The following is a 21,628-nucleotide window of genomic DNA, read 5'->3' on the forward strand; positions in this document are numbered from 1 at the left end:
TTCAGAAAAATAAGATCATGGCAGCCAGTCCAATCACTTCATGGCAAATAACAGTGCAAACAGTGGCAGACTTTATTTTTGGGGGCTCCAAAATCACTGCAGATGGTGACTGCAGCCATGAAATTGAGACACTTACTCCTTGGAAGGAAAGTTATGACCAACCTAGACAGGATACTAAAAAGCAGAGACATTACTCTGCCAGCAAAGGTCTGTCTAGTCAAGGCTATGGTTTTTCCAGTAGTCATGTACAGATGTAAGAGATCAACTATAAAGAAAGCTCAGCACTAAAGAATTGATGCTTTTGAACTGTGGTGTTGGAGAAGACTCTTGAGAGTCCCTTGGACTGCAAGGAGATCCAACCAGTCCAACCTAAAGGCGATCGGTCCTGACTGTTCATTGGAAGGACTGATGTTGAAGCTGAAACTCCAATACTTTGGCCACCTGATGGGAAGAACTGACTCATTTTAAAAAAAACCTGATGCTGGGAAAGATTGAGGGCAGAAGGGGACGACAGAGGATGAGACGGTTGGATGACATCACCAACTCAATGGACATGAGTTTGGGTAAACTCTGGGAGCTGGTGATGGACAGGGAGGCCTGATGTGCCACAGTCCATGGGGTCTGCTCAGGGCACGACTGAGCAACTAAACTTAACTGAACTTACAAATTATTATTCATATACTGGGAATGGGAACTCAAGCTTTACTGATGTATTTCATCAAAGAATTTGAAGACCACCGTTCTAGAGTCCTTCTAAGGCCTCAAAAAAAAAAAAAAAAAAGTAATTTGAAATTAACTGTATTTAAAGTCACAGAGCCCGTCTAAAATACTAGCAATGGAGAAATGTTACGTGGCTGGGGAATGCACTTAAAGGCCCTGTAGACAATCCCGGAGGAGCTGCCTTATAAAACTGTTAGGGATGAAAAAGTTCCTAGTGTTTGCAGGTTTGGGTCATCGCTGGGAACAACGAGAGGTAGACGTTAACATACCCAGCACAGTCCAACCGGCTGAACGGCTTGGTGCAAAACCCACATAGGCCGCCAGGTTCAGGCGAACAGTACCCGCTTTCGCACCTGGCAACTCTGCCCGGAAACTGCATGGCCACCACAGCTCTGGAGTGAGAGCTGAGAGCTCCGCGTCCCGACTTTGAACCAGAGCCAAAAACTCCGCCAGGAGCCGTGCGTACAGGCGTGGGGCTAGCGTGCCGCGTTCAGCGTGCGTGCTCTCGCGCTTGCGCGCTGCCGTCTTCGCGCCTGTATGCAGCTTCTGCGGGGCGAATCCGCCTTCCCGCCGCTTCGTCACTTCCGGCGGACGCTCAGCGTTATTAGTGTCGTCACTTCCTGCCGGTACCGGTGTGGACGGTACGGGTCGTGGCCGCCGGTTCTCCGCTTCTCCCCTTCCCCTACTCTCCTCCCTCCCTCCCTTTCCCTCCCTCGGCGGCGGTCAGTCGCCCGTCGCGGACTCCCTGACCCGTCCCTAACCCCTTCCTGACTACAGGCTACAGGATTGGCCTTTTCCTGTGCCCCGGCCCAGCGTCAGTGTCGGGGCGGGGGCCTTGAGGAGCCGGAGGCGCTGCCACAGAGAAGAGAAAAGACTAGACGACCCCTCGGCTCTGCAGCGGGATTGCTCGGCTCGCCGCCGCCATGGCGATGAGGCAGACGCCGCTCACATGCTCCGGCCACACGCGGCCTGTGGTGGATCTGGCCTTCAGTGGCATCACGCCTTATGGCTATTTTCTAATCAGCGCTTGCAAAGGTGAGCGGGGCCTCTAGTCGGGCCCCTGATGGCTGAGGTCGGGCGGAAAGCGAACGAGGTTGGCATCCCCATTGCCGAACGAACTGCGGCTCTCGCAGCGTTTGAGGTTAGGGCCCACGGCGGGCTGATGGGGAGAGGAATAGTTGTTAGGGCTCCTGCAGCTGACGCCGAGAAGCTTTGCTAAGTAATGCCCCTAACGAAGGCTTCTCAGTTTACCTTTATTTCTATTTCTGGAGAAGCTGAACTGTGCGCTTGCTTAGACGTCCCGGCCAACAAACAGTGTAAATATCTCTCAAGGATTTGGCAGAATGCAGCAACTAGGCCAGGCCTTATTTTACGAAGACGTAGCACTCCTATTATCTCATTGAATAGTCTTTTGTCCTATAGAATTTTTCATTTCCTTTTTCCATCTTTCAAATGGAAGCTCTGTGTGTGGGGGTATGTGATGGAAGCTGAGATTTATGTTAAGAAGTTTGTCCAAAATAAGACTCAAATCTAGACTGTTTTGACACAGGTCAATCTTTTCACCTAGTTACAAATGCTTCCGCGAGAGAATGTGCAGCTGGGTCCTCATTGAATTTATTTCTGAACGATCCTTAGTGACCCCAGTGAGTGAGAATAGTTCAGACAACAGAAGCAATTTCCACTTTGTTTTTCAATATGATCGTTTTATGTTTGAGTCTTAGATTTTAAGTCCTCCGAACTTCTAAGTCACATGTCGTCTTCAATATTTTTTAGATGGTAAGCCTATGCTTCGCCAGGGAGATACAGGAGACTGGATTGGAACATTCTTGGGTCATAAGGGTGCCGTTTGGGGCGCAACATTGAATAAAGATGCCACCAAGGCAGCGACAGCCGCTGCAGATTTCACAGCGTAAGTGCAGCCAGAAATGGCCACCTCCGGAGCTCTCTGTGGATTGTGCTCTGAAATGGTCAAAACGTCGTTAAAGGTTACTCGTGAAATTCTCACTGCCTTCCATATGGAACACCCCGTGTTTGATCTCACCAGAATTCCAACCTGATCCTACCTGCTTCATTCTCTTAAATGGTTCTCAAACTGTTCACAGAGACTCAAATGACTTCATTCTGTGTAAGGGTGAAATCTAAATTGTTCTTAATTTTTCCCTTGCATCTAGATTATTATCATCATTTTTGTCGATTCCACCAGCAGAATGTCTGCTGATGACATTATTCCTTATGGCACTGCCATCTTAGTTCAGGTCCCTACCACTAGTCGTTTCCCATCTGTTCAGCCTCCCTGGTGTCTTCCTGAACACAAATATCATCAGGTCACTTCTCTAGCTAATGCTTTTCCTGTCTTCCCTCTGCTTTGTCAGTGATCCCTGACCTTGGGTGTACATTATTAGAAGCTTTTAAAATACTCGTGTACATATTGATCTGGGGGTGGGGGCGTGGAGCGGTAAAGTCCCCAACAACAATTTCCTTGCCAGAAGTTCTTGGTGATTCTCATGTGCAGCCTTTAATCACCCGCTTAAAGGTTAAATTTCAGTTGCTGCCTCTTTACACTTTGGCCCATCCTAGTTCACCATCATCATCTGCACTGCACACCCTGTGCCCCACAATCTGGTTATACTCTTTGTTGCCCAAGTGGACCTTCCTTACGCTGATTTTTGGCTTTTGCATATGTTATTAACCAGACTTGCCAATGACCACTTTCCCGTCTGCTCATGTGTATCATATCTTATATAACCTTGGTACCTCTACTTCCTAATGTTTGTGACTTAGCAGACACTTAAATGTTTTAAGGAAGACAACATCAAGGGTTATTGTACATGCAGTAGACTGTTAGAGTTGAGAGTCTCAAGAGTGAAAGTGTTTAAAAAAAAATTTTTTTTAAACAATTTTACACTAAGGAGCAATTGTAAATGTGTTTGTTGTGCCTTTGTATTAAGCAAATTAAACATACTAGGTTTATTATGAAAAATGAAGGCAGATTGATTGAGGTGGTGCATATATAACTATATGTTTGTTGAAACTTGTAGAGCTCTATGCCATGGAGTGAGTTTTACAATACATAATTTTTTAAATAGAATTTTTAAATAAACAGAGAGATAAAATCCCATGCTCATGTGGGATTAAATTTGAGATGATGAGAGATCAGTAAGAAAAGGTAAAATGTCAGTTTGAACTTTTTTCTTTGCCTTCAAAGAATAGATGTGTTATGTTTATGCCTAGCCATCATAAGGGTTTGTGCTCTGCCCTGTTGTGATTCTGTGCAATTCTGATAAAATAAGGAACTACTTGGTTTTATGTAAATCCTTTAATGTCAAATGTTGCTTTAGAGGTCAGCATGCATGCTTATAATGTGACAGACTCCTTTGTTAATTATGGGATGTGAAAAATAGGAAGTAAAAGTGATTCTCATACAAGGAAGATTTGTGGAGGACTGGAAGGCGAGGGTGTCCATTCCCTCTTTTTGCTCACACTGTCGGCTGTGTTAAACTTCTGGCTCTTACAGTACTTATTGACTTATGTATTGTTGCTTCTTGAGGCCATGGGCCATGTCTTATATTTTTTTGTATGCCTGGCTTGTTCAGCACTTTGTCAAACAAATAACTTAAGGAAGTTTCTGAAGCAGAAGGAACTAAGAATGGATGAATTAGAGATCTTGGTTTTGCTTCTGAGACATTTATGTCTCCTGTGAGTTCAACCTATTTTTTTTTTTCCCCTTCAATTTCTCCAAAGTTTATTTTTTGCTGAGTCCATTAGGAACATTGTCATTGGGAGAGAATGTCATTGGTTTCATAACAGAGATAGAAAATTGGAATTAACAACTCTGTATGTGTTAGTCGCTCAGTCGTGTCCGATCTATGACCCCAGGGACCATAGCCTGCCAGGTTCTCCTGTCCATGGAATTCTCCAGACAAGAATACTGGGATGGGTTGCCATTTCCTTCTCCAGGAGATTTCAGAAATTTGTTAAGTGGATTTTAAAAATGTCGTTATTGAAACTAGGTCTCCAGTTTGCTAAGTTAATAGTTAATAAAGTGATATTTTAAATTAAATTTGATTGGGTAAAATGTAACAAGATCTTAGGCACTACAGACATTAGAATTAAAATAGACGATCTTTTAAATTGCATTTCTGGAGAGATTCATTTCTGTTAATCTCAGTTCTGTGTTATCTGGCTCAAACATGAGTGCCAATGACATGAGCAAAATGCTCTGTCGTCTCTTGCCTGATGGACAGTCTTGCTCTGATCTGAGACTTGTACAGAAGCTTGCTAGGAATGATAACCCATCTCTGTAAAATCTGTGAAGACCTGATGCACATTTGACAAATTGTAATGCCAGCCCTTAGGAAAGAAATGAAATGCATTAGATAGAAATTACTGCTTATGTGATAATTACTCTGAAATGGAGAGAGAAAAAGGTGTGAAAAATACAGCACTTTAAATACTTAACAGAGTTCTGAAAAGAGTAGTCAAGATTTTATCTTGCTGCCAGAGGCACAGTTATCTTTGTTTTTAGGTCACTAACAGCATTAATAACCCAAGTCATACATTTGAGGTCATTTCTCTGTATAGGTATTCAGTGTTGTTTTGGGACTTTCTTAACATTTCAGGTCTCAGTGTCTGTGTTTACACGGGGTTATTAAAAACATGAATGCTGGGGCCAGGTTGTGTTTGAACACTGGCTCCATCCTTTAATAGCTCTGTGATCTTGTGAACTTTATTTAACCTCTCTCTTTTGCAGTTTCATCATCCATAAAAGTGAGAATAGCAATAGTGCCTACCTCTCGTCGTGAATGGGCTTCCCTTGTGGCTCAGCTGGTAAAGAATCTGCCCGCAATTTGGGAGACCTGGGTTCAGTCCCTGGGTTGGGAAGATCCCCTGGAGAAGGGAAAGACTACCCACTCAAGTATTCCGGCCTGGAGAATTTCATGGACTGTGTAGTCCATGGGGTCGCAGAGTCAGACACAACTGAGCGACTTTCATTCGTTGTGAATATTAAATGAGTTGATATGTTTATATTTAGAATGTTACCTGAAATCTAGTAGCTATGTAAATGCTAACATGTGTAAGGTAACACTGATAGCTACCACCCCAATAGACCAAAATCATGTGTTCTTTTGGAACATCTATGGCTAAAGCCAAGAAACCTTTGGGTTTCATGCAAGGAAGTTTTAGTAGATCTACGTAGCAAGAGGGAATACTTTTGGATTTTTTCCCTTTCATTTCAGGCTTTCAGGTGCCATGATGTAGTGGGAAAGATGTAAGCATTTGCATTAAGCAGGCTTCCCTGGTGACTTAGTGGAACCTGCCTGCCTATGCAGGAAACATAGGTTCCATCTGAGGGTCAGGAAAATCTCCTGGAGAAGGAAATGGCTACCCACTCCAGTATTCTTGCCTGGGAAATCTCATGGACAGAGGATCCTGGTGGGTTATAGTCCGTGGGGTTACAAAAGAGTCAGACACAACTGAGCAACTAAACAACAAGGCCTGAGTTCATGTGCTAGCCATACTTTGTATTTTCAGTTTGATCATGAGATGTTTCTTAAACCTCTTGTTTCATATTTGTCAAATGAATGTAAGCCAAGCGTGGTTTGGGGGCAAGTCAGAGAGATTTTTTTCCACTTACGTGCCTGAATCTAGCCTCGTGTCTGTTGCATAGCAGGTGCTTGGTTAGTGGGAGCTGAGACTTAACCCTCATTTGTTGTGTGTCTGTAAAGTGTGGGGATGTGTGCATCCTTTCTTTATATTCTCATTTAATGACCTGTATGGGCTCTGCTATTATGGAACTTGACCCAATAAAGAAGAGCTCCTTAGTGTAATTTTAGGTGTCATGTTTATCAAAAGGATAATTTTGCCCATTTTTCTTATAGAGAAAGTATATTCAGCAGGGCTGGTCTGTGAGTCAGTTTGGAATGTTATCTTGAGGTAATGTGGGTAGGCAGCTGAAAAGTCAGCTGAAACTGTCCCTGAAACACCATTCTCTTTTTTTTTTTTTTTTATTCTCTTTATATCTTTTAATTCGTCTTTTGATTCATAGAGCTAATGTTACCACCACATCTCCTGATCCTTTTTTTTTTTTGTCTTCTTGTAAAAAGCCCACAGGAAGAGCTACATTTTCTCTGAATAAGGTTCTCAATAAATCAAAGGTGCTATTGTCTCCTTTTTGATGGCTTGGCCGTCATATTAAGACAGGCAGTCATTTTCCCGAAATAGCTTAATTTTTTTGTTAAGGCCTTAAAGAAGTAAGTTAAGCAGCCACTCTTTTGAGACTGGTGAGTCCTCTCTCAGAATATGAAAAGTATTGAACAGATAGCATTGATCACATGCAAAAAACTGGGGACATAAGAGGTATCACTAGTTTATGAAGATGGCAGGTACATCTTGAGTTGTACAGAAATGAATGCTATAGGATCATCTGTTGAGAGGGTATTGTTAATGATGTTTCATTAAGCATCTTCCTTTATGGACCCTTCCTGCCATTTCTCTCAGGGGAGCTCCATGGAGGATGTCCTTTCCCCTGCTCTGATTTGATCCCTGTAGCCAGCTAGTTAATAACTGGTTTCTTGCCTGGAGTTTAGGTTATTCCAGGTTCCTTTTAGGATTCTAAGCTGTTTTTAGGACTCTTATTGTGAATAATGGAAATGTGCCAAAGTTAGTACAAGTGACTAGAACATGCTCTGTTGGGGAGTGTGGCACTCGATTTTACTAATGTATCTAAGTGGGAGGAAAGCGAGTGTAGATACATTGGCCCTCTGGATGGTACTAGTACAGTCGCTCCAGTTGCCTCTGCAACAATGAATGGACATGATCTAAGCAGAATAATTAGATTTTGGGGAGTTTGGGGAAGATGACTGAATATCCTTGAAATTAGTATCGCTAAGGACATCGCCCAGTTTCTTTGAGACTTGAGAGTGTGTGAATAGGATAGAGATTTCAAGTATATTTGATATTTTCTTCACTTTTGATGTGCTTAGTCGCTCAGTCATGTCCGACTCTTTGCAACCCCATGGACTATAGCCTGCCAGGTTCCTCTGTCCATGGGGATTCTCTAGGCAAGAATACTGGAGTGACTTGCCAGGCCCTTCTCCAGGAGATCTTCCTGACCCAGGGATTGAACCTAGGTCTCCTGCATTGCAGGCGGATTCTTCACTGTCTGAGCCACTTTGGAAGCCCTTTGATACCTTCTGTTACTATAGCAGTCTAATCTATGTGAACTCTTATCACTGATTTCCCTGTGATTAAGAGTAAACATGTGGACAAAACTAAAAGTAAAGTAAAATTAAACACAGTATAAGCTGAGTTCTGTGGAAGAACAGAAAGGAATGGTTGATGGAAGTGAGAAAAATAGAAGGTTTAGTGAAAAAATAGCATTAGTGATGACCCCTGAGGATGAGGAGAACTGGTTTAGCCAAGAATGTAAAGTTTGTTGTTGCTGCTTAGTTGCTAAGTCGTGTCCAATTCTTGTTGCGACCCCATGCCTTTGTCCATGGGATTTCCCAGGCAAGAATACTGGAGTGGTTGCTATTTCCTTCTCCAGGGGGCCTTTCTGACCCAGGGATTGGACCCTTGTCTCTTGCATTGGGAAATGGCTTCTTTACCACTGAACCACCAGGGAAACCTAAGATGATAAAAATACAGACCAAGTAGAACCCTATGAGCAAAGACAGAGGAGCCATAGCTTGTTTGAGGGATTGTTTATAATCTGATGTGACTAGATTCAGAGAAATAATCCAAAATGAGGTTGGGAAAGTAGGATTGGACCAGAGAGTTGAATTGGAAATGGGAGAGGGTGGAATAGGTTTCCTGTGCAAAGAGAAATTAATATTTGAGAGTTAGTATAATAACCACTCACAGTTGACACTGTTTCTCTCAGAACATACTTACTCAGCCACTCATGACTCATGTCTATGATTTCCAAGATTTATATTGTATCATAAGCATTTATTCCTGTTAGATGCTTCGTGCTTCTTTAAGTTGCACATACTGTTACACTCCTCTACAGTGTTTCTATTTTTACCCCTGGGATATTTCTACATGCTCTATAAGACTACTAGTTTTGATGCTTAGATCTTCTGGGCTTTCTGACATAAATGGTGGTGTGGTTTTTGTTTGTTTTCTCTATATCCATGTGTGTTTGTCTTTTTATTTCTTCTCTCTCTTTTTTTTTAATTTATTTATTTGACTGCATTGGGCTGGGTCCTAGTTGAGGCACTCCGGACCTTCATTGTGTTATGCAGTATCTTTCATTGTGACTCGCTGACTTAGTTGCTCCCCGGCTTTTGGGATCTTAATTCCCCGACCACGGATGGAGTCCATGTCTCCTGCATCGCCTGGCAGATTCTTAACCATTGGGCCACCAGGGAAGTCCCTTAATTATATTTCTTAAAAGTACTATTTAATACACACACACACACACACACATATGTATATTTTTTTCTTCTTCTTCTTCTCTGCTAAAGCTAACACTACTGAGGCAGGAACTTTGGGATCATGTTTTTTTTCTCCCTTTTGTGCCCTAGCACTGAGTCTTGAGTGACATACTTGATACATTTATTCTATGTTTAACGAGTGAAGAAAAAATACTCCTTGCTTTCTCTATTTTTCTTTTGCTTTCTGTTTCATTGTTCACTTTATTCCTAAAAATAAATGTTAGTTACATTAGAAAGTAATTATTAGAATAATTATTATGGAGGGTAGCTTGTTCCTCATAACAATTTCTTTTTCCCATGTGGAAGGTTTTCTTGTTTATTTTTCAGTCACCTCTTCTGATCTAAAATGAACTTTTTTTCTTCTTCTTTATTGTTCAAGCTTTTTTATTTGGGGGATCTTCTTAAAAGTATTTCTGTGAACTGTTATTTAAGCATTATCCCCCAGCATACACATATATACACATGTGTGTATAGACACACAACCACACATATACTTTGGGTTGGGATGGGTTTGTTGGAAAACCTACAATTGAGAGATTTGAAAACCTACAATTAAAATCCTCAACATTAGCATTACGTAATCAAAGACTGATACTTTGTGTGGAAGTTAATTGGTCTAGGATTTGAAAATTTAAGTCAACTTTGAGGAAGAGATAGAGTATTTTTTTCTCTACTGTCTTGATTTAAAATTTCATGTAATCTCTTGTCAAGGCTTTTTATTCTCCTGTAAAATTTTTTTAAAGTATTTATTGTTTTTCATCTCTTGTTTCTCATGTATTATGAGTATAGACGAAAAAAATTGGAAAGGTGAAACTGAATTGGTTAAAATGTTTGCAGTCGTGTTATAAGGATATTATGGCTAGAGGCTAAAAGGAAAGTAAGGATTTCTGGTTCATGGATCTTATTTACTTAAATTTGATCTTTTCCATTGTCAAAATTATATTGCTATATCATTTTTACCTTATAATACATTTATATAACATCTCAAATATCTAACTTATTTGGTAACTAATTATCAAAATTGCCATATGTTTGTCTTTTATGTTTTAGCAAAGTATGGGATGCTGTCTCAGGAGATGAATTGATGACCCTGGCTCATAAGCACATTGTCAAGACGGTGGATTTTACGCAGGTATTAGAAAGTGGAGTTTGTTTAGGGAGTTAAATTGCTGTTATTATAGGATATGGCTATGGTTTTATATTTGATTGGTTTGTATTTAGTTCATGTTTGATTTTGTGGGGGAGTATTTTGTATATGGTGACTTACATTTGATCTGACTCTAGATTAAACTGTATACCTTTACAGTTGACTCTTGATTAACATGGTTTGAACTGTACAGGTCCACTTAACATGAATTTTCTTCAGTGGTAAATACTGCAGTATTACACAGTCCACAGTTGGTTGAATCTTTGGATATGGAGGAACTGAGAGTGGGGGGGTGGACCACATATATAGAGGACTGACTATAATTGATACATGGATCTTCCACTATGTGGAGGATGGGTCCCTTAATCCCTGAGTTGTTTAAGTCAACTGTATTTCTTCTTGGTTGATCCTATGAGATTTTTAAGAACCCTGGAACTCTTGTATCAACAATAGCAACAAACATCTAAAAAACCCAAGTAATGTTTCCCAGTGACTTAGAAGGGAGAGGATAAATTGGAGGTCATCACAGTCATACTGCTCAGTAGGCAGCGGGGGCAGAGCCAGTTGAGAGCCATGTGGTTGGTGGTGTGACCTTTAAACTGGGAAGCTTACAGGATTTGGCAATTATGAGAAAGGTAAATGCTTTATAGTATTTTCTCAGGAATAATTGGCCTGTGTGCATCTCTTTGTAACATCTGTGAGCTTTATTTGCATTTTATGTAGTGTTGAAGAAGCTGCAAAGAGATATAACTATTAAAGTAGTTAATCTAATACCATTTTACTTGTATGTGTTTTCAGGATAGTAATTACTTGTTAACCGGGGGACAGGATAAACTGTTACGCATATATGACTTGAACAAACCTGAAGCAGGTAATTTTAATTTATTTGTGCTTTTGTTTTCTTCTAATTTAAATAACTTTTCCTGATTAAAGGAATTCCTGTTCAGTACTCAAATTAGGAAAATGCAGTCACAAAGAAAAAATTAAATTTTAATCCACCATCCAGTCCATCCCCACTCCCCACTCCCCTCGTCATGTGGCATCTTTTATTCCCTGACCAGGGATCAAACCCACACCCCCTGTATTGGAAGTGCAGTCTCAACCACTGGACCACCAGGAAAGTCTCCTCATCCAGGATTATTAATTAATGTCTTTAGTTTTGGGTTCATGTTTTTCCAGTCTTTTTTTTTAATGCAGATATTTTTTTTAATGAATTTTTTTTAATACTATTAAAAAAAATTTTTATCCTGATAGACTTTTATTATGACACTAAGTCTTAAAAGGTACATAATAGTGTTAATTAACTTTTGGTTAGAAGGAGTGGTTATTATCTGTAGAAGGTGAGAAGGGTAAGAATTCTCAATGTATATACATACTTGGATTTTTGAACCACATGGGTGTGTCAGCTATTCAGAAGAAGGTTTAAAATCTGTAGTAATTTTTTTATGTCTTTAAATACTCTATTCATTCTTTCTAACGACTTGTGTGACTTTCCATTCTATGGATAAGCAAACTAACCAATCTCCTATTATGGCCTGCTTGGGCTATTTACAAATTTTAAAGATTATAAGCAGTGTTGTGCTAAACATCCTTATAGTTGCAAATATTCCACAATTGTTTCTGTAGAATATCTACATAGAAATAGAATTGTTGAGACAAAAAGGAGATATACTTGGAAGCCATTAATAGATATTATTACCAAAGAGGCCACCAGTGAAATATAAAAAAGTACCTATAGCCAACCTGTTCTAGCAAACACTGATAACTAGCTTTATCTTTGCCAGTTTAATAGAAAAATTCTGATTAATGTGAACTTGAAAAATAATTCATCAGGTTAAAGTACTGTTGAATACCATTTTAATTTACTTATTATATACTAATTGGGTTCTTAAATTTTGTATTGTGGGCACAGTTTATTCATAAGTCAGTAAGCTTTGGGAGCTTATAACAAAGTCAAAGCTACATTGGAAATTAAGCAATTATCCTCGAGATACCTTTTCTAAAGTTACTTCTAAGGTGAGGAAACAAACTACATTTATGGTTTATTCTCCTTTGGTATCTGGGGATTAATAACTTTATGCTAAAACATAGCAGACTACTCTGACCTCACCAAATCAGTGTACCTTCTGGCTCAGGAGATAGTTCAAGGGTCAGGCAGATATCTTTTGTCTTCTTTATCCTTTCTCAAAGCTGCTTTTTGAAAGTGATTCTTCCACTGTCTTGCATTAGAAAGAGGAGCTTTTACTCTGTCAGACAACAGATTAGAAACTTCAGGTGGTGGCTGCTATAATGTGTGCACGGTTTTCATCTGTGTCTGATAGCAGTGTCTGTCTGTGTTTTGCATTCAGCTCTTGCTATCCACACAAACATCATGCAGCCAAAGAGTAAGTTGGGATCATAGTACTGGTCTAGTGTTGTCTCTTTGGACCTGCCCACCACTGGCCAGCCTCCAAATTCCCACACACAAAACTTTGGGAATAGAGATTGCTTCGGGGAATTTAATGTAAGATATCTGTAGTAACTTTTTCTTTTAAGTGGTGGTGCAGGGCAGGGGGAGCAACTTTAAATGTTTTGATTCTTAAACTCTGAGGTATAGTAACTTGTTAATCCCCATTTACCAGTGATGAAGTATAGTCTTCAAAAGGTTAAATGGTTTGCCCAAAGTCAAAGTTGTGTTGAATGGTATTGCCTGCAACATCTGCTTTTGCCCAGACATAGCAAGTTTATTAACAATTGTGTTTTAAATTGTTTTTCTGAAGAACCTAAGGAAATCAGTGGTCACACCTCTGGTATTAAAAAAGCTTTGTGGTGCAGTGAGGATAAGCAGATCCTTTCAGCGGATGATAAAACTGTTCGGTGAGTAATTTTTCTTTAATAATTTAAAGTTTGAAAATATGTTTGACCTTGGAGCTTATAGTTAAGTTTTCTGTAACTATCATGTAGGAAGAATTGTGTCTGAACATTACAACTGTGGCTGCATCTGGGTCACATTTTTTCAGAGCTGTCTGCTATAAACATAGAGTGGGATTCACAAGACTCAATTAAAACTGTTGACATCTTTATAAGCAGTTGCTCTTAACCTGGGTGAATGGACTGCCTGGCCATAGCGTGTCCATTATATCCCTGAAATTCTATACAAAGTTTTGTGAACTGTATTTTTCTGTGGAAAGATAGCTATCATCAGACTCACAAAAATAGAGTATGAGAACCATTATTTAGAGCAATGCTGAAATTGATTAGATTAGGAGATATGTCTTAATAGCATAATCACTTGGGAAGTATATTTACAGTATTAGTTTTGACTTGACCAACAAGCTACCAAATAATTTGATGTTTTATGCTAAAGCCACATTTCTCAGTATCATCTGTAATTCGTGAATTGGAGTGGAGGTTGTTTTACTGCAGTTGTGGTTATTTTTTCATTGGTTAATCTGCAGGTGTAATTTAAACTGTAAGTATTTTTCTTAAATGAGTAAATATCACCTTCTTTTGTTTTTTTATGCAGCCTTTGGGATCATGCTACTATGACGGAAGTGAAATCTCTAAATTTTAATATGTCCGTTAGCAGTATGGAATACATTCCTGAGGGAGAGATTTTGGTAATAACTTATGGACGATCTATTGCTTTTCATAGTGCAGTAAGGTATGTCTGAGAAGTATCTTCATTTTCTTTCCTGGTAACAAAGGGGCAGTTTAGTGTACTTAACATTTGGAAGGCATGTACTAAGGTATTTAATGCTTTTAAAGGCAAATCTTGGCGTATATGAGGTAATATGGAGGAAAATTGTTTCCATACCTAATAATAGTGAGTTTTTTGAAAATTTGGTAGGCTTTGATCAGAAGAATTAATCAGATTAATTTCCGGGTGTTTTGGACATGTATTGGTAAAATGTAACAAGTTTTAATGTATATTTTTCTTTAAAGATCCCTAGACTGATGCTATAATTTATATTGTTCATTACTCTAAAACCTCTGTGATCTTGATTCTGCCATTTCACTTTAAAATTTAAGAAAAATTAGTGATTTTTCTTTCTGTTTCCAAGTAGGGCATAGATTTAATGATTTTTTTTAAAAGCAGACTTAATTTTTATGACTATAAATATATTAAGTGCTTATGTTGGAAATTTAGAAAATATAATTTTGAAAAACTTGGGTATAATCCTGTAGCCATAGAACCAGAAAGTTACTGGTAGCTGTATTTTTTGCTAGTCTTTTTTCTTTGGGGTGTGTGTGTGTTTGTGTTTTTTTCTTTAGTTACTAGGACCCTAATAAGTATAATTTTCATTTTTTTATTCTAAGATACTCTTAGCCATTAAAATTCTTTGAAAACATTTTTACTAGGTGTATTATCATAGAGTCTGAGTGAGTGAAAGTCACTCAGTCGTGTCTGACTCTTTGCGACCCCATGGACTATACAGTTCATGGAATTTTCCAGGCCAGAATACTGGAGTGGGTAGCCATTCCCTACACAAGGGGATCTTCCCAACCCAGGGATCGAACCCAGGTCTCCCTAATTGCAGGTGGATTATTTACCATATGAGCCACCGGGGAGGCATTATAGAGTCTACCACGTCACACATTAGTTCCCCTGTTGTAACTCTGCAGTGAGATTTATGATACATCTCTTGCATGTTTCTTCACAAGAGAATCCTGTCAGTAGAATTACCAGTTCAGAGGTCAGGAATGTTACGGCTGGCACAGTCTGCAGCCTGCGTGCAGCTTTGTCGCCTGCCTCTGCCTGCCCATCCCAGCCCCAGACAGGAGCCTCCCACACACTGCACTGCTCTCGGGTGGGCAAAATCACAGAGAAACATGAGTGGATAACAACAGAAGATGGTGTTGGAATAGTTGGGATCAACAGTTTTTCACAGGAATCTTTGGGAGATGTTTAGTCTGCCTGAAGTTGGAGCAAAGTTGAACAGACAAGATGAGCTGGTGCTTTGGAAAGTGTGAAAACTACTAGTGAGCTCTGTTCTCTATCAGGAGAAGTAAGTGAAATTAATGAAGCTATTGCAGAAAAGCCAGGACTTGTCAACAGATCTTGTTATGAAGATGAGGGCCACACTGAGTAACTCCAGAATTAAATAAACTGATGGGTGAAGAAGCATGTGAGAAATACAGAAAATCTATTGAGGAGTAACAATGGAACCCCTGAATAAACTAGTTTAAACAAAACAGAGGGTAGGAAAGTGTTTAAAGTTCTTGGTGTACATACCACTTATTTGATTTCCATAAAGAATGTACCACATTATATTCTGACCAGCAGTCCTGACCTTTTCTCTGTAAAGGGCCACTTGCAGAGCTGAGCTTCACTGAATGGCCGAAGAAATGAGAAGGCAATCAAGATGGAGATGAGCAATTAAGAATGCTAGAGAGTTCACACACACACACAAACACACAGTGAATTGATAATAATGGAATGGTACTGCCCAAAACCATTAAATTGTGCAGCTGAGTTCATTGGTTGCTTCTGGACTCGGGCAGCGTGCAGCCCTGCTGTAGAACCTTGCCTGAAATGGTGGTGGAGGAGGTTTGCTGGCCTATTAAATATTCTGCCATTTAAGCCAGAAAGTTGCTATTCAGTGATCCTGCGTAAGTCATGACTAACTTTCATTTTCATGCTTTGTAGCATGTGATGATGGGAGTAGGATGGCAACATTTCGGAGCTGAAATGCTCTAATGTTTTGTGTTGGAAGCCTTTCAGGATTTTTAGGGTTAGGCTGGAAAAGAGCCGATGCCCAAACTCATTGATATTCAGGGGAAGCTATTGTTATGCATTGATTTTTATTATGTAGCTCTAGTCTCAGATTTAGTTATTATTTTATAGCCTGATAGATAAAACTGAGCCATTTTGAGCAGTTTTATGTTTCACAGCATTAAAGCTTTTTCCTTTGCAGAAACTTAAAAGTTCTCAGCAACTGAAAAATAATATACAAATACTCCTTTATATTAATTACTTGCTGTAAAAACTTCTGTGTACAAAGATAATGCATGTTTGTCCTGGAAAAATTAAACAATGCAGAATTAAATTTTTTTTTCAAAGCAAAAATCCTAGTATATTAGCCATACTGTTTTCATTAGCCAACCTAATCATTTCCAGGAAGGCATTCACTGCACAAAATGGATATCCCTCTATGGAAGGGGCTGTGTATTTTGGGGATGCATTTCACTTGGGCATAGTAGCCTTCTGGTTTTTTTTTCCCTAATATTATTTAGATGTGTTTTTGTTTGGTGTTTTTCCTCTTTTAAAAATTATAATTGATTTATAAGGTTTAATTTCTGCTGTGCAGCAAAGTGATTGAGTCATACGTACACATTCTTTTTTATATTCTTTTCCGTTAAAGATGTATCACAGGATATTGAATATATTTCCCTCTGCTCTACAGTAGGGCCTAGTTGACCCATTCTCTGTATAATAATTTGCATCTGCTAACTCCAGACTCCCACTCTCCCTGCCCCATCCCCCAGCCCCCTTGGCAACCACCGGTCCATTCCCTGTCTGTGAGTCTGTTTTGTAGATAAGTTCATTTGTGTCATATTTTAGGTTCCACATATGTGATATCTTATGGCATTTGTCTTTCTCTTTCTGACTTCACTTAGTATAATAATCTCTAGTTCCCCTATGTTGCTGCAAGTGACATTATTCATTTTTATGGTTGAGTAGTATTTTGTATTTATGTACCACATCTTCATTATCCATCCATCTGTCAGTGGCCATTTAGTTTCCAGGTCTTGGCTGTTGTAAACAGTGATGCTATGAACATAGGGATGCCTGTGTCTTTTTGAATTATAGTTTTGTGTGGATACATGCCCAGGAGTGGGATTGCTGGATCATAATGGCAACTGTATTTTTAGCTTTTTGAGGAACCTCCATACTGTTCTCCATAATGGCTGTACCAACTTACATTCCCACCAACAGTGTATAAGGGTTCCCTTTTTTCCACACCTAGAGGGCTTTTTTTTTTTTAGCAGCACTTTGTTGTTCAGTCACTGCTCCGTGTTTGACTCTGTGAGCCTGCCATGCTCCTCTGTCCTCCTCACATATGTCAGGATGTTTGACTAAATGGATATTGGATTAGTCCTTAAGTTTTAGAATTTAGGAACATTTTAAATGTAACATTATTTCCTCATATTATTTACGAAATATTCAAAACTTATAAATATTATTTAATTTTTTTTTAGTTTGGACCCAATTAAATCCTTTGAAGCTCCTGCAACCATCAATTCTGCATCTCTTCATCCTGAGAAAGAATTTCTTGTTGCAGGTGGTGAAGATTTTAAACTTTATAAGTATGATTATAATAGTGGAGAAGAATTAGGTAAGTTGTCTTTTTTTTTTTTCTTAAGATTATGTAGGTACCTTGGTCAAAGGTTAGGTTTCAGTGATTAACACCTCAGTTAGCCATTTTTTTAGCTCCTACTTGCTTTCTGGCAATCCTGCTTTACAGTCCAATGAACTTAAGCTTGTTAGAATTGTACACAGAATAAAACACAATTTCGTTTTGTTCGGGAAAACTGATGGATTGTGTTGGGTAAATGGAATCTCAGTGAATACACTAAATAGAATCTATTTTAATTGTTCAGTGTTCATAATTTATTGGTTGAATATTAAGTGACTTAAATAGAGAATCTTTCCCATTGTTTTTATTTAATGTCACTTTTCAAGTTTTAGAATATTTTGGCCACATGTTTTATTCTCTGAAGGAGAGAAAGTAAATTATTTGTGGGGTATCTGAGGTTACAATTAGTGAATACAGAACCTTGGATGCAGATATTCTTATTTCAAAATCTCAAATTCTTTCTATTCTTATGATAATTTTTTATATTCATAATAACACAGGCATGATATTCCCTGGGAGCAGCTAGTGCATGAATGTCTTTGAGTTGAGTGGACATGGAGACAGAAAAAGAACATTAGTCTAGTAAACAGTTTTGAAAACTGGTAAAGTGAGGAAGCATTAGAAAGTAAGTGAAGAAAGTCTGGAAATAAGGATATGCCTTAGACAGAATAACACCACTACTAATGTGTACGTTTTCTCATTAAACTCTATATAGGATCAGTGTTGATCCTTGATCTTCTTATTCTGTGTGATCGAATGACTAGTGGACTCCAGCTCGTCTGCTACGAGAGTGTGAGAGGCAGAGTGTGTAAAAGAGCTCCATCTGGTGGTTCTCTGTAGGCATAGTAAGAATTGCTTCCCTGGTAAATAGTGAGTTGAGGATTTGAAAATGGGGATTGAATTGATAGGCTTTAGACTTGCTTTCCATAGACTTGAAGGTAGGGTGTCATTTACCTCCCTTTCTTTATCTTTTTTCTGGTTTGTTTTAAAAGAGATTTCTAGATGTCTTTTTAAAATTCATTGTTTTTGGCTGTGCTGTGTGCAGGCTTTTCATCTAATTGTGACAAGCAGGGGCTCTTCTCTGGTTGTGGTGCTTGGGCTTCTCATACTGGTCTCTCTTCTTGCAGAATATGATCTCAGTAGTTGCGGCTTGTGGGCCCTAGGGCTTTGGCTCAGTAATTGAGACACACAAGCTTAGTTGCCCCACTGCATGTGGAATCTTCCCAGACCAAGCATCAAACCCACATCCTCTGCTTTTCTCAGGCAGGATTCTTAAGCACTGGACTATCATGGAAGTCTCCTTTAGCTTGATTGGAACATGAAGTCTTGTTTTTTGTTTTGTTTTGTTTTTTTATGATGAGAATCACTTTAGTTTTAGTTCGGTATAGTTTTTTGACTTTGCCCTCAGAATTTCACATCCTCTCTAGTGTATCAAGACTTAATGTCCTGTTTAAGTATTAAATTATCTAATACCCTTCTCTTTCTCAGAATCCTACAAAGGACACTTTGGTCCTATTCACTGTGTGAGGTTTAGTCCTGATGGAGAACTCTATGCCAGTGGTTCTGAAGATGGAACATTGAGACTGTGGCAAACTGTGGTAGGAAAAACATACGGCCTTTGGAAGTGTGTGCTCCCTGGTGAGAATTTTTATTCATAATTTTGTATCATTTTTCATCATTGATTCTGTCTCTATTTCTGTCTTCTATAGAATAAGGTTTAAGCAAAGAGTAGCCTGATGAATAAATCATCCATTAATCTCTGAATAACACTACTTATTGATCCTTACTAATAAAGTAGACATGTTAATAAAAATACTGTTATTGATCCCAAGTAGTTATAGTTTGGATCTAAAAGTATGAATGTGAAAGATATACTATTTTAGAATTACAGTTATTAAGGTGTTTTGTAGTTTATTGCTTGCCATAGTCTTGGTGTACTCTTCTTAATTGTTAAAATACTAGAACTTGCTCATGACATTGTAATTCATGTAATCATCATTGCTTTTCTTTTCATAGAAGAAGATAGTGGTGAGCTGGCAAAGCCCAAGATCAATTTTCCAGAGACAGCAGAAGAGGAGCTAGGTAAATACTAGCAGTTAACTTCTGTAGGGTCCTGGAGAATGGAAAACTGAAGTGTTAGTTAACTCATTGACAAAAATCTATTCAGTATAAGCATACTTAAATAAGAGGAAGTTTAAATATATGTATATTTATATATACATATGAATACATAAAAGATAAATCATTTTAAATACCTACTGCATGGTACTAGCCACGGAGATGTATCATGGAGGTGACTGATACGGTTACTCTTAAAGGACTTAGAGTTTGACTTAGGAGGCATATGCTAAAATAGACTGTTGCAGTTGTAATTTTTACATAACACTTGTTAAGCACCAAGTGCTCTTTCCCAAATATAGAATTACAAATTGTAATGTGCTCTGATCAAATATAGTATTGATTGAAATTCAAATCAATAAAGGAGGGAGCCACATCTTCAAAAATCTGACTTTAATTCAGTGTTTACTAGACAGTTGAAGTCACTGAAAATGTAGCCCCAAAGAGAACCCCCTGGAGTGGAAGAGCTTGATGGGAAATGGTCCATTCTCTGCTCCTTGCTTCTTAGCGGTCTGGCTTCTCGTCTGTGGCATGTGCTCTCTTGCCTCCCCTCACCAGCATGCTTGAAAGACTTTTTCATTCTTTCCTTAATCTCACAGAAATATAGAGTGGCTTCTTTCCTCCCTTAAGTCGACTAACGTGACTTTCTGTTTTTGAATTGTAGAAGAAATTGCTGCAGAGAATTCAGACTCCATCTACAGTTCAACTCCCGAAGTGAAGGCCTGAGCGTCAGGCACATGCCGCAGACAGTGCACAACTTACGGACTAAAGCAAGCAGAGAAAAGCGTCAGCCTCCAGTTACTCTCTGCTGAAAGCAACGTGAGCAGTATATAATGAGGAATACGAATTAGCTCCAGTGCTGGAACTAACCTACTTGGTGATACCTATGAGTGAGAACACAAGAGTATCAGCCAAAGGCTGATGGAGTTATGCTCTTACAGTGTGATGGTCTGTTGTCTTTTTAATGAGTATGTGTAAGCCAACATCCAATTTCTCTTATTACAATTAGATTTCTTGTAGCTGTTTATGTTATTATGAAGAGGGAAAATATATTGGCCTATTTTTCTGACTTTTCCCTTAAAAGCAGAAAGCTGGTTTTTTTTTTTTTTTTTTTTGCTTTAGTTATAAAGAAGAGGGAATACATGATAAAGTAACAGTTTGATTTCTCTTATTGTACACTGCTTCTGAACATCTAATTGTTTTTAGTTGTCTCAATAAAATGGCTCTAAAACAATGCTGTGTGTGTTTCTTGGGGAAACTGATAGATTTGAGTAGTTGGAATGTTTTGGCTGTGCTGGGTCTTGGCTGTGGCACTTGGGATCATTTTTTCAGTTGCAAATGTAGGCTCCTAGTTGAAGCACATGGGATCTAGTTTCCTGACCCGGAATTGAACCCGGGCCCCCTGCATTGGGAATGTGGAGTCTTAGCCACTGGACCCCTGGGGAAGTCCCCATAGATTGTAGTTTTATAAATGGAAATGGCCAGAAAGTTTCTCTATATCATATCAAGAGACCACCCAGTTAAAGGATCTGTAGTGAACAGAAATTGCTTCCTGACATTGAAATTCAGTTACTTGTACTGGATTTTTTAAGTCTTCATGTGCTTTGGTAGGGTTTTATATACCTTTCTCCCTCCTAGATTGGACAGAAATGCTTGAACTGCCTTTTAAGAAAACTTTCAGGAAAAAAAATGACTTATTTAAATGATAGATACTTGTTATAAGGAAAAAAAAGTTCAGAATTAGCAGAAAGATAGCAGAAAAATCACGCAAAATCCCACTAGCCCCTAAAATCTATTAAAATTGATCATTGCACATTAGTATACCTTTGTGTGTATATACACAGAAGAGATTTTATAAGAATGGG

At 38.9% G+C, this 21,628-nt stretch overlaps 1 protein-coding gene and 1 non-coding gene across 3 annotated transcripts; both read left to right on the plus strand.

Moving 5' to 3' along the window:
• Window positions 1-1,323: 1,323 nt before the first annotated feature.
• LOC122680311 (serine/threonine kinase receptor associated protein) lies at window positions 1,324-20,997 on the plus strand. 2 transcript variants are annotated; one of them, XM_043881535.1, is made up of 10 exons: window positions 1,324-1,755; window positions 2,494-2,629; window positions 10,209-10,290; window positions 11,104-11,176; window positions 13,065-13,161; window positions 13,811-13,948; window positions 17,488-17,624; window positions 19,134-19,283; window positions 19,662-19,727; window positions 20,428-20,997. In XM_043881535.1, exons 1-10 carry the CDS (start codon window positions 1,644-1,646, stop codon window positions 20,487-20,489), a joined length of 1,053 nt encoding a protein of 350 aa, XP_043737470.1. In that variant the 5' UTR covers window positions 1,324-1,643; the 3' UTR covers window positions 20,490-20,997. The 2 variants fall into 2 exon arrangements, with proteins under 2 accessions (XP_043737470.1, XP_043737471.1); XM_043881536.1 differs by having other exon boundaries at window positions 19,665-19,727.
• LOC122680906 lies at window positions 12,589-12,772 on the plus strand. The gene has a single exon (XR_006336822.1). It is a non-coding gene; the product is annotated as a small nucleolar RNA SNORA23 (small nucleolar RNA).
• Window positions 20,998-21,628: the final 631 nt, after the last annotated feature.

Source organism: Cervus elaphus, chromosome 22 (assembly GCF_910594005.1).
Source record: "Cervus elaphus chromosome 22, mCerEla1.1, whole genome shotgun sequence".
NCBI lineage: Eukaryota > Metazoa > Chordata > Mammalia > Artiodactyla > Cervidae > Cervus > Cervus elaphus.

What these genes read in the sequence shown, in the direction of transcription:
- LOC122680311 (XM_043881535.1), top strand. Translation starts at nt 1,644, where the DNA reads ATGGCGATGAGGCAGACGCCGCTCACATGCTCCGGCCACACGCGGCCT. An exon ending in GCTTTTCATAGTGCAGTAAG is followed by an intron (nt 13,949 to 17,487) that starts GTATGTCTGAGA and finishes ATTTTTTTTTAG; the next exon opens with TTTGGACCCAATTAAATCCT. An exon ending in TTGGAAGTGTGTGCTCCCTG is followed by an intron (nt 19,284 to 19,661) that starts GTGAGAATTTTT and finishes TTCTTTTCATAG; the next exon opens with AAGAAGATAGTGGTGAGCTG.